At 42.9% G+C, this 26,175-nt stretch overlaps 1 protein-coding gene across 4 annotated transcripts; it reads right to left on the reverse strand.

Annotated features, from left to right (window-relative positions):
* Positions 1-3,176: 3,176 nt before the first annotated feature.
* On the reverse strand, positions 3,177-26,165 carry znfx1 (zinc finger, NFX1-type containing 1). Of its 4 annotated transcripts, none has more exons than XM_041225287.1 (14): positions 26,150-26,165; positions 20,964-21,118; positions 18,943-20,479; positions 16,508-16,746; positions 15,760-15,891; positions 15,154-15,302; positions 14,749-14,892; positions 14,281-14,389; positions 13,009-13,253; positions 12,468-12,607; positions 11,973-12,273; positions 8,657-8,767; positions 8,166-8,261; positions 3,177-7,670 (listed from the first exon to the last, which is right to left on the reverse strand). In XM_041225287.1, exons 2-14 carry the CDS (start codon positions 21,034-21,036, stop codon positions 5,211-5,213), a joined length of 5,736 nt encoding a protein of 1,911 aa, XP_041081221.1. In that variant the 5' UTR covers positions 21,037-21,118; positions 26,150-26,165; the 3' UTR covers positions 3,177-5,210. The 4 variants fall into 4 exon arrangements, with proteins under 4 accessions (XP_041081221.1, XP_041081218.1, XP_041081217.1 ...); XM_041225284.1 differs by lacking the exon at positions 26,150-26,165 and adding an exon at positions 23,585-23,851; XM_041225283.1 differs by lacking the exon at positions 26,150-26,165 and adding an exon at positions 23,565-23,851.
* Between the last annotated feature and the right edge of the window lie 10 nt (positions 26,166-26,175).

Genomic DNA, 26,175 nt, shown 5'->3' on the forward strand with positions numbered 1-26,175 from the left:
ATAAAATAATGACTTGCATCGCATTATTGAGATGTTTGGTGATGAAACAAGTGATCAGGAAAGTATCTACGTCTATAAAGAGGTATGTGAAAAATACAGCGAACAAGGGGTGGGGCTTGGCTGGAGATGGACTGGCCTTTTGCGATTCAATACCTTTTAACTTGCTTTACTCTGGAACAAAAATATTTAAAACAGTGCGTGTGAAAATAAATTTGAACTGACACGCCTGACAAGCCCTGAATAAATGGACTGCTAGGGGTTCATTTCTGCATCATCCCAGCTGCTACACCTTAAAACTCATTGTTTTGATCTACTACGCTCGACCTAGTAGGGGAGTGGTTTGAGCTATGTCAACGCACTGACGCGTTAAGGCCGGCCCAGGGCCTGCGTTGGGTTCACACAGGCAGATAGGCCGGCCCTGAGGCGGCACTGGTACTTTAGGCCGCATCAAAAAGCTGGTCTAAATTTCACCCGGCCCAGGGACGCCTTTTCATTTTTCGAGCGTTCACACATGAGATAAGGCAGCCCTGAGCCGGCCTAAACCGCAAATGTGAACGGGGTGTATGATGTCAAATGATGTAACTTTTTAACTCTGCTAGCTACACTACACTACACATACTGTATAGAGACAGAGAGTAGATGGGGCTCCATCTGCCACTGGGATTAACTTGAAAACGATTTGAAATCAGAGTTGTTCATTTCCATCAGCAGCAGATTGAGATCAAATCCATTTAAACTGGGACCCAGTTAGGTGGTCTGGCAGAACTCGATCTTGTGCTGATGGTGATCCAATATTTCTGGATTCTGTTGCTCCAGTGTTGAGTTATTATTAAGAACTCAACATTGGACTAAAAGAAGCAAGGTTCACTCAGAGTGCAAGCACCAAACAATAGTAATGGAAATACAAGTAACGAACCCTTTACAATGGAATGATAATGCTTTCTGTGAGCTGGCATCACTGCCTGTCGGAGTCCCTTCATTTATTTATTAACGTGATCAATGCACCTGATAAAGTGTTCCTTTATCACTTTACAACACCTTCATTCCTCATGGAATTCCCTCACCAGCTTTGCCTCGTAAAAGTAAGGATTTTCAATTGGTAGAATCTCAAGGTTCATCATTAGGACTGGTGGAAAATCTATCCGATCAATCCCTATTCACAGTGCATGGATTTGTAAAAAATGGGAATATATTTAAATATTGATTATGCATTTCTCAAATACACAAGTAACTCAAACATAATGCCATCTCAGCCTATTGAATTGCATGGACTGGCAAGGGCGGGATGAGAACCGTAAACCTCATGATTGATTGTCAGATGTCTTACCATTAAATTAAATGTATACAGAATCTAAAGTAAAACACGTAAAAAGTATGTAATATATAACATCTATATATTCTTCAAAGTGCATCTGCTACACCAGTGTGGTTATTCACCTAGTCCGCTGCAACACTGCCCCTAGTGGGTGTAAAAATACACATCATATATCACAGAGAGCACATGTGATACTTCTTAAATCTACTAACCTTTCAACCCATCCAGCCCCAACTACTCTCTAGGCGTGGTCACATGATCAGAATGAAATGAAGACAAGCTCAAAGCAGACAGACGGAAACCAACCACTCACAATTGCAAACACAATCAAATACTGTAAATGTTAAAATAAATTAAAATGACATTTGAAGCACTTTACACTTCAACATCAATTGAGTAATTCGTTCTGTCTAAATTATGTCTTGCAATTTGGTAATGTTCCTGTTTTTTTTTTTTTTTTTTTTTTTATTGTACATGATGCATTGTTTGTGAAAACAGTATAAAAACATAAAATGCCATTAGCCATTTCTGTCCTGAGGTTAGCTGTTTGGAGGATTGCTGCTTGGAGGATGGCTGACACCTCTGGGTTAGTGTTTTTACATTCTCCTTGTCCAATGGTGCCATCTAGTGTTAAATTATGAGAATAGCAGACAAGCAACATGTAAGGATGCGAAAAAATGCACAAAACTCGAAATCACTTGTAATTGTGGGGTTCTGTATTTTTGGATTAAATTAATACAACATTTTATTTAAAAAAAAAAAAAAAAAAAAAAGTTTTAATCTGGTCAAACTAGGTTCTGTTTTACGCTTAACAATTAAACGGCAGAAGCTTTACATTTGAATTTGACTTCTATTTAGTATACCTTTTCACAAATACAAAAGACATTTTCTGGACATTTGCAATCCTTCCGAGTGCTTTTTATTGCAATGTTTAAGGTGCTTTGGCTGGAAGTTTAGGAACTGCTTTTCAACTGTAGTTGCCTACCACATATATAGGTAATGCAGGATCAGCCAAGGATAAGAGTGAGCCTCACTTCCTCCCAATCAGCCGTGAGGAGTCTTTTCAGAAGCATGTTTTGCAGGAATAGTTTGTAAGCTTGGCAATTGAGGCAGCAATTTCATCAGACGATCACACGGAGCACACACAACAGGATATTAAACAGGTCAGATACTGAACTGTTTAAACACTGCAAAGCCCATTTTAGCTGCAGACTCATTTTTAAAGGATGTCAAAGTTTAATTTTATGAAAGAAGCAAGCAGAGGTATGCAAAGCTTGTATTGTTTAATTAACAGTACAATGCAGTTAGCAGTCATTAAACAGACATTGCAAGATTAGCACTAGGGGAGCAGAGTCATCTATGCTCGTGTATTTTTCTTGATAGTTTCACCTTCTGTTTCAGTCCCATGCTGGCGACTTTTTTACAGCAACCTTATGACCTCAATAGAGCTCTCAGAATCGTGTCTAACCTCCCAGTACATCTGGTACACCAAGGTGTAACCATTAATCTGCCCTCCCCCATAGTGTAAACAGCCCATTTGTTCAGCATGGTACTTCTTACATCCAGTGGGGCCAGTGTTGCAGGGGGACAGATTAAGAGTTGCACTCCAGTGTAGCAGCTGAATTTAAAGAGTAGTTTTAGTGCCTGTTGGAGACCACAGGGTGCCAAGTTTAAACACTTCCTGTCTTTTCTTTATAATACATCCTGCTCAGATGTACTTGGAGATTAGATATGATGCTGAGAGCTCTATATTTGACTGAATAAGAAAATGATACTATTTAAGTTAAGGTAAAGGAATACTTTGGTTATGGATATTTCACCTCCACATCAAGTTGCTCTATAAATAAATGTTCAGCAAAGTTTTTTTTTTCTTTTTTTTACTTTTATTGAAATTGTTACATCTGTCCACATACAGTAGTTAAGTGCACCATAGAATATATAAATGTACTGTGCGTGAGGAAGGATATTAAATAATGTCAAAATTGACATCGTTTGGCAAAAAAACAACAACTTTTAAACATTTACTGCTTTGGCAATAGACAAAAAGGCAGTTAGTTTTATAAATTACTATTTTAAGGTACAAACACATTTATGTTGTCAATAACCTTAGATTGCAGAGTTTTGTAGCACAATCCAGTATGTGTACTGTTTGAATCAATAGTGCTATAGCCATAAATATGTATTTAAAATAAATTAAAATATTGTGCTTGCTGAGATAAAGCCATATCATTTCCAAGGGCTGCAGGCAGTCCAATACCACACTACAGTACTGCAGAAACAATAGCACTATAAACCCTCTTAGGAGCATGCTTATCTAGAGAGCAGAATCTCAGAATGTTACCTACAGATCTTAATGCCATTGAACTCTTCTTCCATGGCATTATTGCTGAAGAGATGGCATATGTTTTTAATGCCCCCCTTTATATTTGCGATCAGTCTGAGTGGTTTTATTTAAATGATTTCCATGCTGTGCTTGTGGTGCTTTCAAGATTAGCTCAGGAGCTGCTCCTCGGTTCTCCTTGCCTGCTATAGGTGTATGCCAAAGAGCCAGTGCCATCTAGTGATCTGACACTTTGGCTCAAGTTTCATTTTGTTTTGCTGGCAATACACTGCAGTGCTCTAGATGCCGCTGGCTATTACTTCTGTTAAGAAGACACTTTGCACTATGCACACGTCTATGGCAGGCAAGTACAACTGAAAAGCAGCTCCTAAACTGATAGTCAAAGCCAACTAAATATGTAAGTAATTTGTAAATCTCAGAATGACTGCAAACATCATGCAGATGTAAGGGTACAGCATTTGAAGCTGTATATTTTGACACTGAATGCATGATTTGCTCATTATCCTTGTAGGTGTGTTTTGTGTGATTCTGTATTGTTGTCTGCACATCATTATTTGCTAACATGCTTGAATCAGACTAGCAATGGGGAAACCCCAGCAGGATTGCTATTTAAAGGGCAGTGATATTTCAATTCACTGCTGCATAGATAATTGTAATAGAGCCCTAGTATTAATCTCACAGCTCAGGCACTGACAATGAGAAATGGACTGATATCCACATTACACTTGTAAAACCACTGCACATGTGCACAGCATTTTAGAATTTTAAGACAGAGTCCATCTGATTGGCTTTCTGTAGATAAGAAGTAGGCAGGGCAGCCCAACAGTGTGATCCGATTGGAGGAAAGTGCCACTGGTTATTAACTGAAACACACAAGTTCCTTCACAAATAAAAACTTATGTTTAATTTTAAATAAAAGCAAAATCATTATTATCTAAAACCATGTGTTTAAATAATGCAATTATTGTATCTTCTTTTGACAAATACGCACAAGTTAAAACAAGAAAGTAATTTTTCTAGAAATATATTAAAATGTGTTTGTATAAATGTTCTTGTTACTTTTCTTCTTCATTAGTGGTTGATTTCATTTTTATTAGAGGGCACACCGCTTACAGAAATGTTCCACTAAATACTTACTTAATTTCAATTACCATCAGTTGTTTGGTCTCAAATGTTCCTACATGAAAGCCATTTTATGAGAAACTTACTTTACTATAGTTTACATGCTTTACCAGACCTGGGATTGAAAATGCTTACCCTGCTTATATTGTAATACCATGTATTTGAAGGCTTTCATGAATAAGTTTTCTTGACTTCTTGCTTTTTAATAATAAAGTTTTCATATGAATGACTATACTAACAGAAACTAAAATACAGAAACTTTTGTCACTGAATTATAATTCCTTCAGTATTTCATTTTTTTTTTTTTTTTGGCAATTGCAGTACATTAAAGAAAATGCAGTGCCAGCAAATCGAAGGTTATTCCTGTTAGGTCAGATCTAGTGGAATTATTTATCTAGCTCTGCACTTTAATATTTGTATTATGTCCCTGATTTAATCATCCCAAGCGACTCCCAAGCCTCCGAAGTTCAGGAGGTTGTTGGCTTCAGACCAGGCTGCATGTTGTGCCCCGTCCATTTCTGATGCCACCTGATTACCGCTGACCAGCGTATGGTTGGTACCTCCTATGGCTTCATTGCATTCTGGGCAGGGCCGTCTCTCCATAGCACCACCACAATCTCCTATGGCGTACACATGATTGTTGGGGCATTTGTACCAGTGCCCCTTTGGGAAATTCATTGCTTTGATGATCATCACTCTTTCGGCTTCTGAAATTCCCAGCCCGCTGCGAGGCAGTGCAGACTCTAGCTCCTTCAGCTTCTCCCCGACCCTCTGCTCATCCTGTTTCGTGAATCTCTCTGTGCCCTCCAGGATGCCCCGGAGCCCTACTAGCTCTGCCCTCACCTCGGGGCCCAGCTGCTTGTACGATGCTTTCTTGCACCGCATGTTGAAATCAGCCAGGAAGGTCAGCCGCTGGATCTCGCTTTGAAGATCAGACAGCTGCTGCTCAGAGAACCTCAGGTGAGGCTGGTCAAGCCACTCCAGGACCTCCCCTACCCGAACCCTGAACCGCCTGTACGCCTCCTCTTCCATGTCTCTCTCACCCCCTATCAGCTTTGCCAGGCGCTCATAGAAGACCATCTTGTTCTCAAGGATCCCTAAGGCCCTGAGTGAAAGTTCAGAGTTCCCCAGCCCTGATTTCAGGTTCTCGTTCTCCTTGGGCAGGTGTAGATGGATGGCCACCTTCTCCTTCAACTGCCTTTTAAGCATCTTCTGCTTATTCTCAATCTCCAGAGGGGATCCTAAGATCCGGGCTTTCACCTTCTCGATCTCTTCCAGGCTGCGGTTGATGGAGGTCCCGTATCGCTGGTTTCTGCGGATGGGCGTCCGGCACTTCGGGCAGACCTTGAGCTTGATCACCACATCTTCATCCTCGTTGCCCCCTAGGCTCATGTAGTGGTCCATGGCCGTAACCTCCAGCAGATGCCCGCATTCCTCCAGTTGCACATAGCGGGCATCTGGCTCATCTTCAGTGCCAAAGAAGATCTCAGTGACTTCCTCTTGGTGGCAGACACGACACCTAGTCGGGCAGGGTTCGCCACACAATCCAATGCAGGCGTGCCCGCACTTCAAGGGCTTGTCGCAGGGCTGGTTACATGGAGGTCTGTCACAGGGCTCGTGGCACAGTTTCCCACAGCGCAGATGGCGGCAGCGCCACTGGCAGGGCTCCATGCAGGGTGGGCAGAGCTCGCCGCAGGTTTTCTTGCAGGCGCTGTGCATGCAGCGGTTCTGGCACGGCAGGCTGCAAGGAGGGCACTCACTGGTGCAAGGCTCCTTGCACTTGTGGGAGCAGATGAGTGAGCGTCCGCAGGGCTGGCAGCAACCCTTGTGGAAGCGACCCTGGCTGCAGCTGTGGCACGTGCCAGGGCAGGGGTGACTGCACATTAGCTGAGTGTCGCACTTCAGCTTGCACGCCGGCTGTTGTTCGCCCAAGCCTGAGGCCTTGTTCTTATAGTGGCACTCCTCCTCTTGCACATGTCCGCACTGTAAAGTCATCCTGACCTGAGCTGGGCAGCGATCTGTACAGGTCTCTCCACAGACATTGCCACACGGATGCCCACAGCCCAGTGTTTTCAGGCAGGGCTCCTGGCAGATGAAATCCAGGGGGTCTATGTGGCAGGGAACCTTCTGATTGTGCCCACAGTAGGGGATCTCTTTCTCCACCAGCACCTTGCAGTCCTTGCACTTCTTGAAGCAGAGCCCTGGGCAACGGTGGCCCTGATTGCACAGCACTTTCTGGCAGGGCTTCAGGCACTGGAAGGCCTTGTGGTCGGCGTCGTACGGGTGACAGGCTCGGGTGCAGACGTGGCCACAGCTCAAGCGGAACTCGCAGGGCCGGCTGCAGCCTCCTTCAGGGGCCTGCTGGAAGTCCTGGGCTTGGGAGACCAAGGCCCGTGTGTCTGGGTGGTTCTGACAGCTCAGCATCAAGGCACGTCCCACCTGGCCCTTCTCCCTTAAAGTGTGGAGGATGTTGCTCCACAGCTGGACTTTCCCAAACAAAGCCATGTTGCCTATGCAGTAGAGGCCCTTCTTGGCGCGAGACAGAGCTACACAGACCCGGTTGGCGATCTGAAGGAAGCCCACTTTGCCGTGGCTGTTGCTACGGACCAGGGAGAGCAGGATAATGTCATTCTCCTCGCCTTGGTACTTATCGACTACGTGTACCTTCACCCCCTGGAACTGCTGCTGGGGCAGGAGCTTGCGCAGGCAGTACAGCTGCCCGGTATAAGTGGTGAGGATGGTGATCTGGGAGGGTTTGTAGCCCTGGCAGATGAGGTAGAGGCACAGGGCCACCACAAACTGGGCCTCGTGTTTGTTCTGGTGGCTTCGTCCATCCTGGATCTCCTGTTCGAGGACGTCATGCTCAACAAAGAAGAGGTTCGACGAAACCCCCTGTAGAATGAAATCATAAAGCAATCAGAAATCCTCACCTCATGGTGGACAGGAACACATGCAGTGTTGCTGAACGAGTCAGTTACTGATTTGACCCTGGGGTCATGGTAGCTTCTGAGTGCATGCTAATAACAAACAGTTTCAACTTCTGAAAATAACTCAAAACATATCAATATAGTTTCACTATTTGTTTCTTAACTTACAACTTAATACAAATAGTTACACCAGAAATCCTCCTCAATAACTTGGCACTAGGTGGGAAATTCCCACCAATCTTAAATGTGAGTTTGTTTCAGGAACCACAGAGTCAGGTCAGGATTAAGGTGTGTGCTCTCTCACTGGTAGAGCAATAGTATTGTTCACAAGAAATACATTCTCCACCAATTTCGTTAAGATCCACTGAATATAGCAGAATGAGGTGACTCGGAACTCAGTTGTCAATAAAATCTGCATCTCTTGTTCAAGAAGGATTTCAAACCAGTTAATGTGACTGACCTTGATGTTCTCGTACTCCAGGACAGAGGGGTGGTTCTCCAGCTCCGAGTAGATGTGGGGTGTCAGGAGACAGGCGATCTCGGGGCGCATGCGGTGCTGAGGGAAAACGGTGTCAGGTTACCATTAGAGACAATTCCCACAGTAAAAGCATAGCAAGGTGTAATAAAGCACAGTGAAAGCATGGTACAGCAGAGGTTGGCACTGTAAAGCACAGAGAGGTATGGTAAAGTATACTAAAAAACATTGCAAGCCTTGGTAAATCTTGGCAAATGTGTAGCAATAAACTTTTAAAAGGGGAACGGTAATGCTAATAACAACTGATGCACACAATACATACTGCTACTGTCCAGCATTGGTCAATTCACCAAGCCAAGCAAACGTGCATGGCAGGCTCCCTCACCCCACCACCAGCAAGAAAGCAAGACGTCTTTTTATTTTCACCTTTTCGCTGCCTCTGGTATTTCAAACAGGAAGGACTTGCTCGGACTCACCTGGTAGTTGAGCCTGACGTAGGGGAAGCCTACGTTGACCAGCCTCTCAAACAGGGACACTTCCAGGTTAAAGTTCTTGGCCAGCTCATAGACTGTGGCGCTGGGACGGAGCTTCACAAAATCAAAAATTTATCAGATTATAATCCAGTGCAACGTTAAAGGTCTACAGTAGGTTAGGCATCTATGTAAAAATTTGGAGGAAATGAACATTCACGGCATGTTGATGCTGATTTAAGCATTAGGGGAAACTATACATAATATACAAAACCGAATTATAATCCGGCAAGAAACATAAATAATTCCTTTAAAACAAAAGTCCAAGGATCTTAGTACACAAATCTGTGTACCAAATCAATTCTTTTGATGAGGAATTAGCGCAATAAAAGCTACTGCAATTTGCTGCTGTGGGTTCTGTTAAATCGTCTTTAACGATTTCCCATTTTTTTCTAGTTATGTGAATAACAATGGGATAAACATCCATACCCAAACTCAAGAGTAAACAGCTCACATCTCAGGCTACTGCAATTGTGAATTGATTTCCCAGATGATGCACTGCATTGTCTCCCAGAATGCACACTTGTAATTGTATTCATCTTGTTGCTGTAATCAACGCGCTGCGTTTGTGTGCCTATCTGCTTTACATGAGGCCGTGCATTATTTTAGAAACGCATTTCAATAAATAAATGCATTCAATAAATGAGCATTTCATTACTCAAGTGAATATTCAGTTTACCAGGAGTAGCAGAGCACATCTTCTGCAATTACTGGACTTGTCAGTGTGTATGTATCAATCTTCTGCAATTATTGGACTTGTCAGTGTGTGTGTGTGTCTGTGTGTATATCAACACAGGTGTGTATGGGAGTCATTGCTCCTCAGCATTGAGAATGTGCATGGTTTTATTTTCTCTGTTTGTGACTTTGTGTGTCAGTGTCTCAGTGTGTGTTTCTGTGTCTCACAGTACATTTCATTGTGTCAGTGTCACAATGTGGGTGTGTGTGTATTTCAGTGTGTCAGTGCATCTCAGTGTGTGTCAGTGTATCTCACTATGTCTCTGTGTGTCAGTGTATCTCACTGTATCTCAGTGTGTGTCAGTGTATCTCACTGTATCTCAGTGTGTGTCAGTGTATCTCACTGTGTCTCAGTGTGTCTCAGTGTGTCTCACTGTGTCTCAGTGTATCTCACTGTGTTTCAGTGTGTCTCAGTGTCTGTATCTCAGTGTGTGTATCTCAGTGTATCTCACTGTATCTCACTGTGTCTCAGTGTGTCTCAGTGTGTCTCAGTGTATCTCAGTGTATCTCACTATGTCTCAGTGTGTGTCAGTGTATCTCACTGTATCTCAGTGTGTGTCAGTGTATCTCACTGTATCTCAGTGTGTGTCAGTGTATCTCACTGTGTCTCAGTGTGTGTCAGTGTGTCTCAGTGTGTCAGTGTGTGTCAGTGTGTCTTAGTGTGTCAGTGTATCTGTCTGTGTCAGTGTGTCTCAGTGTGCGTGTGTGTGTGTATCTCACTGTGCTTCTGTGAATCTCAGTGTGTGTATCTCAGTGTGTGTATCTCAGTGTATCTCACTCTGTGTCAGTGTGTCTCAGTGTATCTCACTGTATCTCACTGTGTCTCAGTGTGTGTCAGTGTATCTCACTGTGTCTCAGTGTATCTCACTGTGTCTCAGTGTGTGTCAGTGTGTCTCAGTGTGTCAGTGTATCTCAGTGTGCGTGTATTTCACTGTGCGTCAGTGAATCTCAGTGTGTGTATCTCGGTGTGTGTCAGTGTATCTCAGTGTGTGTATCTCAGTGTATCTCACTGTGTCAGTGTGTGTCAGTGTATCTCACTGTATCTCACTGTGTCTCACTGTGTGTCAGTGTATCTCAGTGTATCTCACTGTGTCTCAGTGTGTGTCAGTGTGTCTCAGTGTATCTCACTGTGTCTCGGTGTATACTCACTGTGTCTCAGTGTATCTCACTGTGTCTCAGTGTATCTCACTGTGTCTCAGTGCATCTCACTGTGTCTCAGTGTGTCTCGGTGTATCTCACTGTGTCTCAGTGTATCTCAGTGTATCTCAGTGTATCTCAGTGTATGTCAGTGTATGTCGCTGTGTGTCAGTGTATCTGTGTATCTCGGTGTATCTCACTGTATCTCACTGTGTCTCAGTGTATCTCACTGTGTCTCAGTGTGTGTCAGTGTATCTCAGTGTATCTCACTCTGTGTCAGTGTGTGTCAGTGTATCTCACTGTATCTCACTATGTCTCGGTGTACCTCACTGTATCTCAGTGTATCTCACTGTGTCTCAGTGTGTGTCAGTGTATCTCACTGTATGTCAGTGTGTGTCAGTGCATCTCACTGTATCAGTGTGTGTCAGTGTATCTCATTGTATCTCTGTGCGTGTCAGTGTATCTCACTGTGTTTCAGTGTGTGTCAGTGTGTCTGTTTGTGTCAGTGTATCTCAGTGTGCGTGTGTGTGTGTGTATCTCACTGTGCGTCAGTGAATCTCAGCGTGTGTATCTCAGTGTGTGTCAGTGTATCTCAGTGTGTGTATCTCAGTGTATCTCACTCTGTGTCAGTGTGTGTCAGTGTATCTCACTGTATCTCACTGTGTCTCGGTGTATCTCACTGTGTCTCAGTGTATCTCACTGTGTCTCAGTGTGTGTCAGTGTATCTCACTGTGTCTCAGCGTATCTCACTGTGTGTCAGTGTATCTCACTGTGTCTCAGTGTATCTCAGTGTATCTCAGTGTGTGTCAGTGTATCTCAGTGTGTGTATCTCAGTGTATCTCACTCTGTGTCAGTGTGTGTCAGTGTATCTCACTGTATCTCACTGTGTCTCGGTGTATCTCACTGTGTCTCAGTGTATCTCACTGTGTCTCAGTGTGTGTCAGTGTATCTCACTGTGTCTCACTGTGTCTCACTGTGTGTCAGTGTATCTCACTGTGTCTCAGTGTGTCTCAGTGTGTGTCAGTGTATCTCAGTGTGTGTATCTCAGTGTATCTCACTCTGTGTCAGTGTGTGTCAGTGTATCTCACTGTATCTCACTGTGTCTCAGTGTATCTCACTGTGTCTCAGTGTATCTCACTGTGTCTCAGTGTGTGTCAGTGTATCTCACTGTATCTCACTGTGTCTCAGTGTGTGTCAGTGCATCTCACTGTGTCTCAGTGTATCTCACTGTGTGTCAGTGTATCTCACTGTGTCTCAGTGTGTGTCAGTGTATCTCACTGTATCTCACTGTGTCTCAGTGTGTGTCAGTGTATCTCACTGTGTCTCAGTGTGTGTGTGTGTGTATCTCACTGTGTCTCAGTGTGTGTCATTGTGTGCCACTGTGTCTCACCTGCTGGTGGTCTCCTATGAGTATAAGGTGCTGACAGGCTCTGCTCAGGGTAGTGATGGTGTGTGCCTCCAGCACCTCGGCTGCCTCTTCCACGATGACAAGGCGCGGCCGCACCTCCTGCAGCACACGCCGGAACTTGGCGGCCCCGGTGGTTGTCATGCCAATGACGCGGGCCTCCTTGAGGATACACAGGTCCTCCCGAAGCCGGATCTCTGCCAGCCGATCCGCTGCGTTCTGATAGGCCTGCTCCGACTGCAGGGCCCTGCGGCGCATCTCAATCTGGTAACGCAGGAGCCATAGCCTGCCCGGGGGAGAACAGCACACAGTCTGGCACAGGGCATGAACTTACAAGCTTGAACACTGAGAAAGGAGGCTACTGTCTTACTGGTGGGAATGGAGGGCACACAAGATAAGCATGGGAAGAGCATGGTGAAATACCAGTGCAGATATACACTGAGCTCTGAGCTCCAACTACAGCACACCCTGCAGTCTGACCTGTAAAGTCTCCAGCGGTCTCTCAGCTCCAGTCTCCAGATGTCCCGCGTGTCCTTCTCTTCTTCCTCGCTCATCACTGAGCTTTTCCCCAGCTCCTTCTTCACACGCTTCTTCATCTTCTGCTTCTGCTTTTTCTGCATCTGTGAATCCATCACAAGAGAAACCCGTGTGACGGAGGTACAGACACAACACCACAGAAAATACACTGCCCAAACTCCTTTACATCTCCTCTCTCCCCTCACTTTCTCCCCCCACATCCTAACCCTCCACTGCTTCTCTACTTGCTCTGTACATCCTAACCCTCCTCTCCTTGCCTCACTCCTCTCCTTCTCCCCCTCCTCCTCTCCCTCTCCATCTCCTCACCCCTCAGGACCACCCAGACCTCCCTTCCCTCTCCCTCTCGCTCCTCACCCTCCCCCCTCTCTCCTCAGTACCTCCCAGTCCTCCTTTCCCTGCCTCTCTCCTCTCCCTCTCTCTCACCTCAGTACCTCCCAGCCCTCCTTTCCCTGCCTCTCCCCTCCCCCTCTTCTCCCTGCAGTACCTGCCAGCCCTCCTCGCTCCGTCCATCTCTCTCTTCCTTGCTGTTAATACTCATAGCGAGCAGTAGCCCCTCGAGGTCCCTGACGGCTCTGTCCGCCTTCCTCTTCCTGGAGTCGTGACCCCGAGGCTCCACCCCCTCAATGACACGCTCGGCCTCCATCAGAGCCGCCTCCTCCTCCACCTCCACCAGCTCCTCCTCCTCCTCCTCTTCCTCATCCTCCTCTTCTTCAGCTTCATTCTCCCCCTCTGAGAGAGTGAGAGAGAGGGTTTACTTTTCTCTTTTTCACTGCAGAGCCCTAAACTGATGTCACACGCAATGACAATGTTGCTGTTTAGATGATGCAGCATTAAGAGGCTCTGTATTTTAATTGAGAATAGCAGATCCAGAGGTATATAACTGAAATGCAATGACGGGCTGATTGCACAAAGAGGAGAAGAACGTTTCTCAGATAGTGTTTGTTAAAAAAGGTAAAGTTATCGATTTCTCACGCTTGCAAGGCAATATGAAAATGTTGAGGAGTAATCCTTGTCAGCATCCCAAGGTTGTACTATTCCCTCCTCCCATTCACCACACTATCGTTGTTCGCCTTCCACGAGTGTACTGACTGACGCAACTTAATGAAGAAAATCATTAGCCCAGCCGCACTGTGTTGTGAGATAAGAGTTTCAGTTTGGTTCTCACTTGGCTCGACAAGCAGCCAGTGAAAATACTGCAGACATTTCAAACCAGTGGACGCACACACAGAGAGTCCTTATAATCGCGTAATAAGTACACAGTACCTGGAAATATAAACATATGTGTCTATAGGAGGCTTGGAGTGTATGAAAGTCTTGTCAAAATCAATTACCATACAGAACATGACAGACAGACAGACAAATATGATCAGAGTATAATGATCCTCAGTTTTTTCACCAAAAAAATACAAACTCAATTTGTTAACCCTTTTGTCCTGTCTTTATAAAGTAAGTATAAGAGAACTGTGAAGTGATTTCCAAAACGCACCCACTTGCCCACTCTCTGCATTAATTCTGTGGGAATTCAGATACGGACAATACCTGCCAGGTTCCTAAACCCAGACTGATAATCTTTTTACAAGACGCTGTCATTGTTACATTCATATATAACAATCATATGAATTGCTTTGCCTGTGCTTTTTATTGAGTTATATACTGGACTGAGCAAGTTTGTGCTGCTAGTATTCATAGCAAGTGACTAAATATTCCTCAGTAGTTTGTCAGGAATTCAGAATTGGGGCTTCTGTCTTTTGCATACCTGCCTGTAGGGGGTCTCCTCCTCTCCTCTGGAATTCAGAATTCCCCAGTCCCAGCCACTCTAGAATCAGAGATTGCTTCTGTCCGTACATCAGGAAGCCATCTGAAAACTGCAGACACACAGATGACACCAAGGCAAACATCAAACGTCTTTCCAAATAATTGGAAACATATGGATCAGACTTCTATTTTATTCAATACTGTATTACAACTAACTGAATTTGAATTGAGAACAACTGCAGAAATTTAAGCCAAAATGTTTACTGATTTTAAAATATGTTAGGCTAGAAAAGTCAACGGCAAAGAGGGTCCAATGTTGCAGATATCCACGATAATGAAAGCTGGGGTTTAAATACTCCTGTGTGGTCATTCCATTCAAGGATGATTCTCCAGTGCTGTAATATGCTCTTAAAAAAACCCAGCTTTGGGTTCCAGCCACACAGACACACAGGCAGGCTCCCGCACTCACAGGCTGGTGGCAGAGGCCGCTCCAGTGTTCCTGGTGGATGAAGCGCTCTAGGTATTGCTCGTGCAGGACCCCTCGCAGCGTGCACTCCAAGTGCCCCGCTTCCTCCTCAATTCGCTGCCCTGCCTGGGCCAGCTCGCTCGTTATCTGAGGGCGAGAGAGAGAGAAGGTTGTGAGTGAGGAGGAGATGGAGAGGATGGGAGAGTAAGAGGGGAGAAGAGAGGGTGGGTGTGTGTGTGTGGGGGGGGGGTGGCAGGGTGGAGTGTGTGTGTGTAGGTTTGCAGGGTAGGGTGTGTGTTACTCTGGGTAACACTTGGTGTGAGTGGCAGGGTGGGGTGTGTGTGTTACTCTTGGTAATGTTTCGTGTGGGTGGCATGGTGGGGGTGGTAGGGTGAGGGGTGGGCTCACCTCGAAGTAGGCTCGGCGGAGGTGGTTCGGAAGGGTCTTGCGGAAGTTACTGCCCCCCCTCAGCTCTCTCAGAGTGAAGCGTTTGAGGATCTCACTGTTGCTGCGACCGCCCACTCGCACAATCCCAGAGTCCAGGAAAGTGTGGATACCTAAGGAATGGAAACAAAACCACAATAACAACATTAACAACAGCGATTATCACAGTTATTATTAGGATTGTGCAGATATTTCCAAATAATTCCCTTTAACATGTTAATGCGGGCAGGCATTAAATGAAGCCAAAGAAAACCTTTTAAAAATGTGTTAATTTCACACAGAAGAAAAACTGCCTTTCTCACCATTGTCCTCATCTATAGAACTGAGTACCAATCAATGGCAATCTGACTGAATTATCTACCGGGATTGTACAATGGGAGATGTGTTTGTTTGTTTTGTTTAATCAGAGGGACTACAATCCCAAAACCATACCTGTATTTATGGCACTTGGAAACAAAACATACAATAACCAAAGTTCAAAAACCAATGCAATATGCTCTAACCAGAACATTGGTTTGAACTGTCCTGGTATTACCGCACTGACTGCTATTGACCACTGGAGGCACTCACCCTCTAGGAACTGGTCGAGCGCGTGGTTGGTGTAGCAGACCACCAGCACTGGAACCCTGTTGAGACCAGGCTGCCACACTCCCATGTTCATCAGGAGCGCCTGGGCAATCTTCAACCCTACGTACGTCTTTCCTGTCAGAACAGCAAGACACAGAACATTCAACAATCAGCAATTATATCCCAGCATGCAATGTTCCACATACAACTGTCTTTAAAGTGACTGTAGCGAACAAAAGAATGCCATCACTACATGACTCCTGTCATAACCAACCAGCTGCTTCCCCTAATAACTGAGTACATCAGTGTGCATCTCTGTGCCTCACTGCCAGTGTGTGTGCATAGTTTGTGTTTCTGTGTCTGTGTCAGTATATATTTAGATTTATTTTGCCAATAACAGTTAATTAGAAAATTTGTTAAACTGGTAAGGTTAAAAAATAAATAAGATACTTAAGCAAAACGTACATGCACACAGATGCACAATTTCCAATTGAAGTAACAAAAAGTAATCTCATACTTTTGGACGTGAAAAGTAATCTCATTACTTCTAACTCGTTACTGAAACTATTTACTTAACAACCCTCAGTGTCAGTGTGTGTGTGCCTGGTTATATCTATGTATGTGCGTGTGTGTGTATATATGTGTGTGTGTCAGTGTGTGTGTTTGTCAGTGTTTATATGTGTGTCATTGTGTATATATATGTGTGTGTGTGTGTGTGTGTCAGTATATATGCTGGACGGCCCTCTCTTACCTGTGCCAGGCGGGCCCTGGATGATAGCCAGCTCCTTGGTGAGTGCCAGCTTCAGGGCCCTCAGCTGAGACTCATCCACACCCAACTCCTCTTTGCTGGGCCAGGCATTGGGGTCCAGCACATTGCAGGGAGCCTGCAGTCCTCCGGGGGGTGCTGCAATGGCAGACAGGTCATAGGCACCAGGCCCAGCACGCAGGTAGGCTGGCTCTGCCACATCCTTCTGGCACTGCACAATGTACCTGCGGCAGGGGAGCAAATACAACCCCTAATAAACCATTTATAAAATACAACCCCTAATAAACCATTTTTAAAATGCAACCCCTAATAAACCATTTTTAAAATACAACCCCTAATAAACCATTTTTAAAATGGATTTTATTCACGCATCAGAGCGACTTCAACAATAAGTGAAAATCCACAATAAATATTCAACAACCTTTTATATAAAAATAGTGTTTGTATCATCTACATTTTGGTGTTAAACATTTTCAAGTTTAAAGGAAATTGTCTAATTTCAGCAATGCAGCCATTAGGAATCTTTTGAGAAGCAGACCCAGAGGTCAAGAGAAAGGACATTTTTGTTGGAAGTTAGTAAGTCTGGCAAATAGCAATCTTAGCAGAAAAACATCAGAGAATGAGACCCACAACAGGATATTACATTCCTCTGAAACATACTCTGAAAATGCCCATTGCTTTCCCCACGTCATTTAACATTTTAAACTTCTTTTTCCAACGGCTCTTTGTTACCTGACGCAATGCTAATATAAAAACCATCTTCGAAATCCTAACATCGAAACATACAAAACATTAAGGGTATCGTGCACAATGGCTTCATTTTCCCTCCTTGAAGAAGTGTTCTGTAGCTGACCATTGTGAAATGCTGTGTCAGTAACAAGGACACCAGTGCAGCCAGCTCCCACTGAAGAATTATTTATCCCGGTCTTGCCCTCTTTGTACCCTCAGATCTGTGTTTTCTTTAGTGCTTAATCATTGTGAAAACATTGCACAGGTGTATCATTGATAAAGGTACTATACTGAGCACCAAAAGAAACTTATCACTACTATAACACATTTATTAAAAAAAAAAGGTATATAAATGATGGACATTGACAAAATGTTTCTGGTTTCTTTTTAGTCACTCAATCATTCATCCCTGACCATGACGCATTTGACTGACTGTGACTGAAGCAAATGCACTTAATCACCTAATTAGTGAGACAGTTGATTGGACACTGGATATGGAGTGATTTCAGCTACTGAATTGCAAGCTTGAATAAAAGCAATAAAGAAAATCACACAAATAAAAACAATATGCCACAACTGTCAAGAGAGCAGCGCCTTTGTGCAATTGGCATGTTGGAGGCTGGACTAGGGTACTGTGGCGTACTGTGGCTCGCCACATCCAGCAATTTCAAACCTGGCGAGATGGTATAACCAGACACACTCTGTCAATGACAGGCCACGAATTGGGAGACCAAGAGTCACAACACCTGCCCAAGATCGACTGATCATTTTGCAGCATCTTCGTGATGTCAGTTGTTAATCAGCACGTTAAAAAGTCACTGTACCTGCTCTAAAACAGATTCACATCCAGTGAATTTTATCCAAATATAAGTGATCACTTTCTTTTGGTACTCAAATATAAGTGATACGTTTCTTTTGATGGTCAAATATAAGTGATAAGTTTATTTTGATGCTCAGTACATACTCAGTAATAGGGATCCTTAATGAATCTGGCTTTCAAGCATCACCGTCTGCTAAAATAACAGTTATAAACACTCATTACACTGTTCTGTATGCTGTATATTGTGCTACTTGTATGTCAAATCTCAATGCTGTACAGGAACTGCCAAGTTAACTACCTAATCTTCAGCCTTCATTAAACGGGGTGGAGATTAGTTGCAAAGTGATACTATAAGAATCCCTGTGGACGCCCGTTACATTTTGACATTCAGGACATTTCAGCATGTTGATGATAAACATTTAAACAGTCACTGTAGTGCTATCAAACTGTTATGAGTGTATATAGTGTGTATCTGGTATCTCTAGTGTATAGGAGTGTGTATCTGGTATCTCTAGCGTATAGGAGTGTGTATCTGTTATCTCTAGTGTATAGGAATGTGTATCTGGTATCTCTAATGTATAGGAGTCTGTATCTGGTATCTCTAGTGTATAAGAGTGTGTATCTGGTATCTCTAGTGTATAAGAGTGTGTATCTGGTATCTAGTGTATAGGAGTGTGTATCTGGTATCTCTAGTGTATAGGAGTGTGTATCTGGTATCTAGTGTATAGGAGAGTGTATCTGGTATCTCTAGTGTATAGGAGTCTGTATCTGGTATCTCTAGTGTATAGGAGTGTGTATCTGGTATCTCTAGTGTATAAGAGTGTGTATCTGGTATCTCTAGTGTATATGAGTCTGTATCTGGTATCTCTACCTCTGGAAGGGTAGGTCCTCTTCTTCCTCCTCTTGCAGACCCTCCAGCACGTGCCGATAGGCCTCAAAGTAGGCCGTGGTCTCCACCATGAGGAAGGCGTGCGAGGCCTGCACCTCGGCCAGGGCAGGGCGACTCTCCTGCGTGAAGGTGAGCAACACAATCCCCTTCTTGAGCTCCGCTGGGTCTCTGTCCGCCACTGTGGCAAAAAGGAACGTCTCAAAGTTATCCCGGGACAAGCAGACCAGAGACCCATAAATAAGACGCTTAGAATTCTCCCAGCGGACGAACTTGAGGGGCTGGGTGTCAAAATGCACCTTGTAGGCCGTGCCCGAGTGGGTGCAGGTTGGGGTCAGCAAGTGGGTATCGAAATACACCCGGATATCGTCAAAGCGCTTCTTCCTAAGGTTTCCTTCCGGTCCTTCTGCCGGTGAGAGGTAGGTCTGCAAGATCTCCCGGATTCCCTCCCGCAGTGGCCTGACGAAGTCCTCCCTGAGCAGGCGGAAGTGTGTGTCCAGGTAGACTTGTGTGCTGGGGTAGCTGCGAGAGACGATGTTGGGCCTCAGAAAGGGCTTGTCGTTCAGGTGGATCTCTTCCCATTTGGGGTAGATGGGCATGGTCTTGTAGCCTGCTTCCCCAGCAGGTGCATCTTCCTCGGGTCCCAGGAAAGTGTAGGTGTCGCTGCGCAGGGTCCCGTCTCTCCGCTTCTCCTGTAGATGGGTCACAAGCTCATTGATCTTCTCCAGGTCCTGTTGGGTCTGATCTGTGATGGCCACTCCCAAAGCTCGAAGTGCATTGACTGCGGGCTGCAAGATCGTCACTAGCATGGAGACCACCTGGATAGAGCTGGCTGGGAAGATGCTGACCAGGTCCGATAACAGTGTGATGATGTTGTCCAGGTGTTCAGGGTATTGGTGTCTACGAGCAGGGATAGGATCCATCACCATGCCCATAATGTATTGAGGTAGGACCGTCTTGAGGAACCCAGAATCCTTCAGAGCCCTCACCAGGTGCTGCACGATCTGCCTGTCGAGACGGGACCCCACTGCCTTACTGAGAACCTTGCAGAGCAGCTGGACCATGTTATGCCTCATCTCCGGCTCCTCTAGGAGCTCCCGTAACCCCGCGCTGGAGGACAGAGTGATGGCCACTTCTGAGGGCTCCTTCCCAGCCAGTTCTTCTAGCGCGTGGTACCCCAGTTTCCAGACTCGCGGGGCTCCTCCATCACCAGCAGCACGCCCTCCTCTGGGACCCTCCTGCCGTCCAGCCTGGGTCCTGCCTCCTCTCTCTCTCCTCCAGGCTCCGTCTTCATTCCTCCCCTCAAACCCACCTCCCGCACCCGGGTTTCTTCCTTCAGCATTCCCCCTGTTTCCTCGGTTCCCCCGGTTTCCTCCCCCCCTGCCCTGGTGCTCAGGCTGCAGACCCCCTCCTCCTCCTCGTCCTCCTCCACCTCCTCCTCCTCCTCCTCCTCGTCCTCGTCCTCGTCCTCCTCCTCCTCTTGGGTTGTTGTGATACCCATCCCTCCGTGGGGCCCCCGCACCTGACAAAATCCAATCAAAAGAGGAACCAGTTGGGTTTTTAATACCTATAAAACATGCAAACTGTATCTCTCCAGAAACTATACAGCCAGTGCAGTCCCCAGCCTTGATTGGCACACAGGACTTAAACTAGAAAGCTTCCAAATACATGACTAGCCCTGCATTCTACAAGCTAGTGCCTTCACAAGGTAAGCAACTGGGAACGACCTGATTTATAATATGCTGATAATATGGTCAGTAGACTGTCCTCTCCTTTTATCTCTGTGGAAAAACTCTCCTCGCCCAGCCCTAAGTAGAAAACTCATATGCGACAGACAGGACTTAAAATGACCTTTTAAACAACCTATTACTCTTACATGTCACTTGTGTGTTGTATTATTATTATTATTATTATTATTATTATTATTATTATTAGAATTTTGAATGCTTGAATTAGGTCGCCACTAGTCTTCCCAGTTGGTAACATTCTGTTGAATTGCGACTTACCTCTCCTGTGGTCTGCATTTCCTCTGCCTCTCCCCCTCGCCCCGCCTCTCCTGTTAGGATCGTTTCCATCCATTTCAAGACTGTCCCTTACGATGATCACCACAGATAAATCCACTTGGAGATGCTTCCTAAGTGTAGATCACCCCAGACAGTCACTAGAGAGAGAGAGAGAGAGAGAGAGAGAGAGAGAGAGAGAGACTCGAAGGTAGCTGTAGTGCACCGCTAGACATGTATTTACACTTGGACCGTTCAGTCAGTTTGAAATGTCTGAAGCACCAGACAGACACTGTTGCTAGCAAAAAAAAAGGAAACTTGATCCTAGATGGCAGATCACTAGATGGCACTGGCTCTTACTTCTATAGACACGTTAACAGATCTAGCCTATATTACATATGTCTATGGCAGGCAACTGGAATTGGAAAGCACATTAACACAATAACAAAAAACACAACATTTGGGTACAGAACCACTTAGAATGACAGCAAACATCATAAAAAGGTAACTGGACAGTAAAAAAAAACACTAGAAAATGAAAGTTCTACTGAAAACAATACTTTGATTACAAGTATTCAAAGGAAATATAAAACAAGGGGTTTTATCTTCAAAAATGGGTTAAAAATACGTTGTTATATTTGGCAACAGTTCTATTCGGTTCAACTCGTTTTCCTAGCACCCCCTACGTTTCCTGTAACTAACACATTAGTTTAACTTTCCAGTTACAAGACTTTGCATCACTTCTATACTCAAACCACGTCTCTGTGTTTTAAAAAGGAACAGAAACAATGGTAGCCATTGTGTTGTTTTTTTTTTAAGAGAATATAATTCGACCTGAAAGATTTCACTACTGGAAATGCCTCTGCACTCTTCTAATATTGAGTCAATATTTATTATTTTATTATTTTATTTTATAGTTGCAATGCACAAGTTAATAACAGATTGTTTTTGTTGTGTTTGCTTTGATGTATTATGTTTACAATATCATATAGAGAGCAGTAAAATCTACCCACTGAGTGAAGTGAGAATCAGCTTGTATCTGACACAAGCCTTTATTATAGATTTAAATATGTTTAAAGTCGATCATGTACCGTTTAATGCATATTAAATTATAGTACTGTGGTAGTACCAGCTTCTAGGAACAATGTTAAAAGCTCCTGACTGCAGACTTCAACAACCCAACCAAACTGTCCGGAGTACTAACCAAACCTACAACGGCACTGCACAACAGAACCATGCTTTTTGTTACAGGTATTTGCACAAGCGAACACTGCTCTCCTATTGATCTCTGTGGAGGTTCAGTCTTTGTTATTACTCAGTAACGAAACAGCAAATAAAGCACTCAGTAAGTTTTGATTTACTTTACATTTGTGTAATACTAAAAATAAAATTTTAAAAAAATGTATAATGTTGGATACATTAACTTTTCAGGAGATCAAATAACTAATAAGAAATTGAAATTTTGCCAAATGTGTGGTGGGGCCTATAAACATATTTAACAACCTAAGGCATGACTAAGAACATTAGTTACAGTAAATACTGGAGCCTACTAGGCAACTGTTGCCAGGCGTGTCATCATTCCGTGACTTAACTTGTTCTGTATTAAATTACAACAAAGCAATAAACAGCACACTCACACACAAGGACGTTATTATTATTATTATTATTATTATTATTATTATTATTATTATTATTATTATATTATTATTTAGGGTTATAATAAAATATATTATTGTATGTTATTATGTGGCTTTGAGTACAGTAACTATAGTGTGAATTCCGATCATGTCGTTGATATTAGTTTGAAAATAAGTTATGTGAACTATATTACATTATTTTAGTTCTGCTATGTATTTTGTAGAATCTTTTCTACTCTCTAAATAACCGCCAAGACGAATTGTCGGATTGTTTTGACTAACAAATAAATAAATAAATAAAGTTTTTAGCTACAGGTGACATTTTGGTACAGGTAGCAGGTTTTGACAAAGTAGCAAAATCTGACGCTTATACATGTCATATTTCGCTAAGGTAGCAAATTTAGATAAAGTAGCAAACATTGACGTTACACCAGTACTGTGCATGTATTGCAAAGTGTAACATATTTGGCCTACTGTTTACATACAAGTACAATATACAAAGCACGCCATTGAATGAAAAAGGTTTCATTATTTACAGTATGCACCGGAATCTACCTGTGTATTTATTATCCCTATTTTGTATTATTTTGCCGATTCTCGTTTGCAAAGATGCTTTGTTACTACAAGCTAACCCCCTTGCCTGCGTTGCTATACAAACTGAAAGAAAATCATTGGCTAGCATTTCTAAGAACTTTAGCAGACGGTGCCATTGTGATTATACAGATCACTTCCGCGGAATTAACCATTAACCGATAATAACACTGCCCGTGCACCTGTGATACACGACAGACACGGCGTGACACAATACAGAACCCACTACAAAAAATACAATTCAAAAGAAACACGATCTTACCCCGTTTAATAAACTGTACATTACGTGTCAATCAGCTTGGTGTGGAGTGTATGCGATTTCAGCACCCGACGAAGGCGGAAGTACAGCTGAACTAGACAATACACAAACCGTACTTACGTGATTTAACAGTAACTCACAGTCATGTTGATTTCCACGCGTTTTTATTTTTTTCTGGAAGTTCAGGTACCACAATCTGTCTCCAGCGTCCAAGGAATATGATAAAATAGTTCGTTATATGTAATTAGAACTACACAATAGAGGTTACAGCGCTGTATACATTATGTATTATATTTTTTTAAATACTCTGTATCTCTGTGTCCAGGCAGTGTATTTTCCCAAATCACTGAGTTTACCTTCTAGTACCAGAGTTTTATAAGCTGGTAGTCCTGCCCCTTATCTCCGATTGCTCTGTCTCTTCGTCAGTTTCGGTTTTCTTTTTCAAGAATTGCGTCAGACTAAGCTATACCGTTACTTTCCGTTTCAAATGGACGAATTTATTGTTTGTTGCGTTTTTCTTTTTTTTTCCGTTTTTATCTGCATGGCGTCTTAATATTATTACCGTCACTTTGTTTTGTGTTATAGCTGTCAAAAACATACATGTTTTTAAAACAAAGTTCATGCTCTTTTGTGAAATGTAACTGGAATTCAAACACATAGTACTGTCAAAATAAAAATAAAAAACTATACTAAAATACTAAATCACAAGGTAAATAAGGTTAATACCTCGTAAACGAAACCCCTCGATAAACTGAAAAATTCTGAAAAACATTATATTGTGTGCCTGCCTGCAGCTGTCTGTAATTAATAGTTTTTATTTACAACCTATTTGTTCTAGCCTAAAAATAATAATAATAATAATAATAATAATAATAATAAAATAAATTTAGATAATAATAATAATAATAATAATAATAATAATAATAATAATAAATAATAATAATAATAGATTATAGTTATTTGTGGAGTTTCATGTTTTGGCTTTTTTTTTTTAAATACCACAAGATGGCGATTGCGTTCACAAATTGTGATCGCTCTGACTCAAGTGAAAATCCCAGCGGTCCCTCATGGACATTTCAGAAGTTTTTGTCGTTAACTGGAACGCATTGAGCGCACAGACAGACAGACAGACAGACCAGACACACACACAGACACACACAAAACCGTATCAGTGTTTTAAAGTTATATCGCACATACCAAATTAATTTAAAATGATACAGTAAAGGTATGGTACACTTGTTGAATTTATTTCCGAGTTCATAATAATAATAATAATAATATAATAATAATAATAATAATAATAATAATCCAACAAATTGGAATTCCTTTTTCTAAACCTTAAGAGATGTCAAGTGGCGCACTTTAAAATCAACTTCTGCACTGTAACAGATTTATAGATGCACATATTTTGGTGATAAAAAAAAATTTAAAAAAAATGTATAACAAATATTAAAGGTTGATGTTGTTTCCTGGCAGCTAATCACTTCCTGTGCTGTAGGTCTGATTCACAAAATAAACAAATAAATAAATAAATAAACAAACTACAACAGGTCCAAAAGGCTACGTCACAGTGAGGTACAGTACTAGTGGACGAGGCTGAAGTAGAAGATTTGTGTACAGATTGCATTTGGAAAATCTACATATTTCTAAACAAAGCAAAAAAAAAAAAAAAAAAAAAAAGCGATGAAACGAGAGATCTTGATGTGATTAGTACAGCTAGCCATTCACCCTATGCAATTGTATAACCCTCGGCAACCTATAAAATTGAACATTGTCTCGTCCTTGCCTAGTGCAACAGCCAGTGACTATCATTTTGTCATAAAAGCAAACTAAACTTTAGGTCTGAAACCAAGTGAGTCAGAGATACGCCTGCCCACCAGCTCGAGACACATGATAGGGATCACGTGACTCGAAACGTCATTGGAAAACTCCCTATAGTCGTAGTGTATTAGTGGTGGTGTTGTTGTAACCTCAGCTAATTGGGGTTTATTTCACTTTCTTGTCAGGATAGTGGCAATGTTTGTTTTCTTAAAATTGTGTGTGCTTGGTTCGTATTCTATGTATATACATATGCCCACCGCCCCCGTGAATGAAATCCAACCGAATAATTGAATATAACTGCGTAATGCTGTGGTTTAACTGAAGCGCAGGCGGGTCCCTTATAAATGTTTACCATAAAAACTGTGAATGATACAATGAAGCACTGTGAGAAAGCGTGGTGCATAGGTAAGCATTGTAAAACCTATAGAGGAATGGTAAAGCATAGTTAAAACCATGGCAACCCATGATAAACTACAGTGAATGCATAGCAGTATAACCATGGGACTAGCATGGGAAAATTGCCGTGCAGATTTACCGTGATACACTCAAGGGATAGTGAGAAGATGTGACAACAAAGGCTAATATATATATATATATATAGAGAGAGAGAGAGAGAGAGAGAGAGAGAGAGAGAGAGAGAGAGAGAGGGGGGGGGGGGTAAATTTAATTTAATACTGCACAAAAACGTCATTATTAAGGGTTTCTCACGGCAATTAAAGAGGTCTGTTTTTGTTGAAGAAAAAATAATGAGCACAAAGTTGTATAACATGGTTTGAGTCTTACATAGATTAGTTTATTATCCAGTATTGTAAGAATGTGTTACATAGTATTTTCCTCAAATATGACAGCGTTATTAATATTCATTATAATTATTTCATACTTACAAACATTGGCATCGCTGCACTAGAAA

This window comes from Polyodon spathula, chromosome 23, assembly GCF_017654505.1.
Source record: "Polyodon spathula isolate WHYD16114869_AA chromosome 23, ASM1765450v1, whole genome shotgun sequence".
Classification (NCBI taxonomy): Eukaryota; Metazoa; Chordata; class Actinopteri; order Acipenseriformes; family Polyodontidae; genus Polyodon; species Polyodon spathula.

What these genes read in the sequence shown, in the direction of transcription:
- znfx1 (XM_041225287.1), bottom strand. Translation starts at nt 21,036, where the DNA reads ATGGATGGAAACGATCCTAACAGGAGAGGCGGGGCGAGGGGGAGAGGC. An exon ending in AAATGCAGACCACAGGAGAG is followed by an intron (nt 20,480 to 20,963) that starts GTAAGTCGCAAT and finishes GGATTTTGTCAG; the next exon opens with GTGCGGGGGCCCCACGGAGG. An exon ending in GACCGCTGGAGACTTTACAG is followed by an intron (nt 12,274 to 12,467) that starts GTCAGACTGCAG and finishes TCCCCCGGGCAG; the next exon opens with GCTATGGCTCCTGCGTTACC.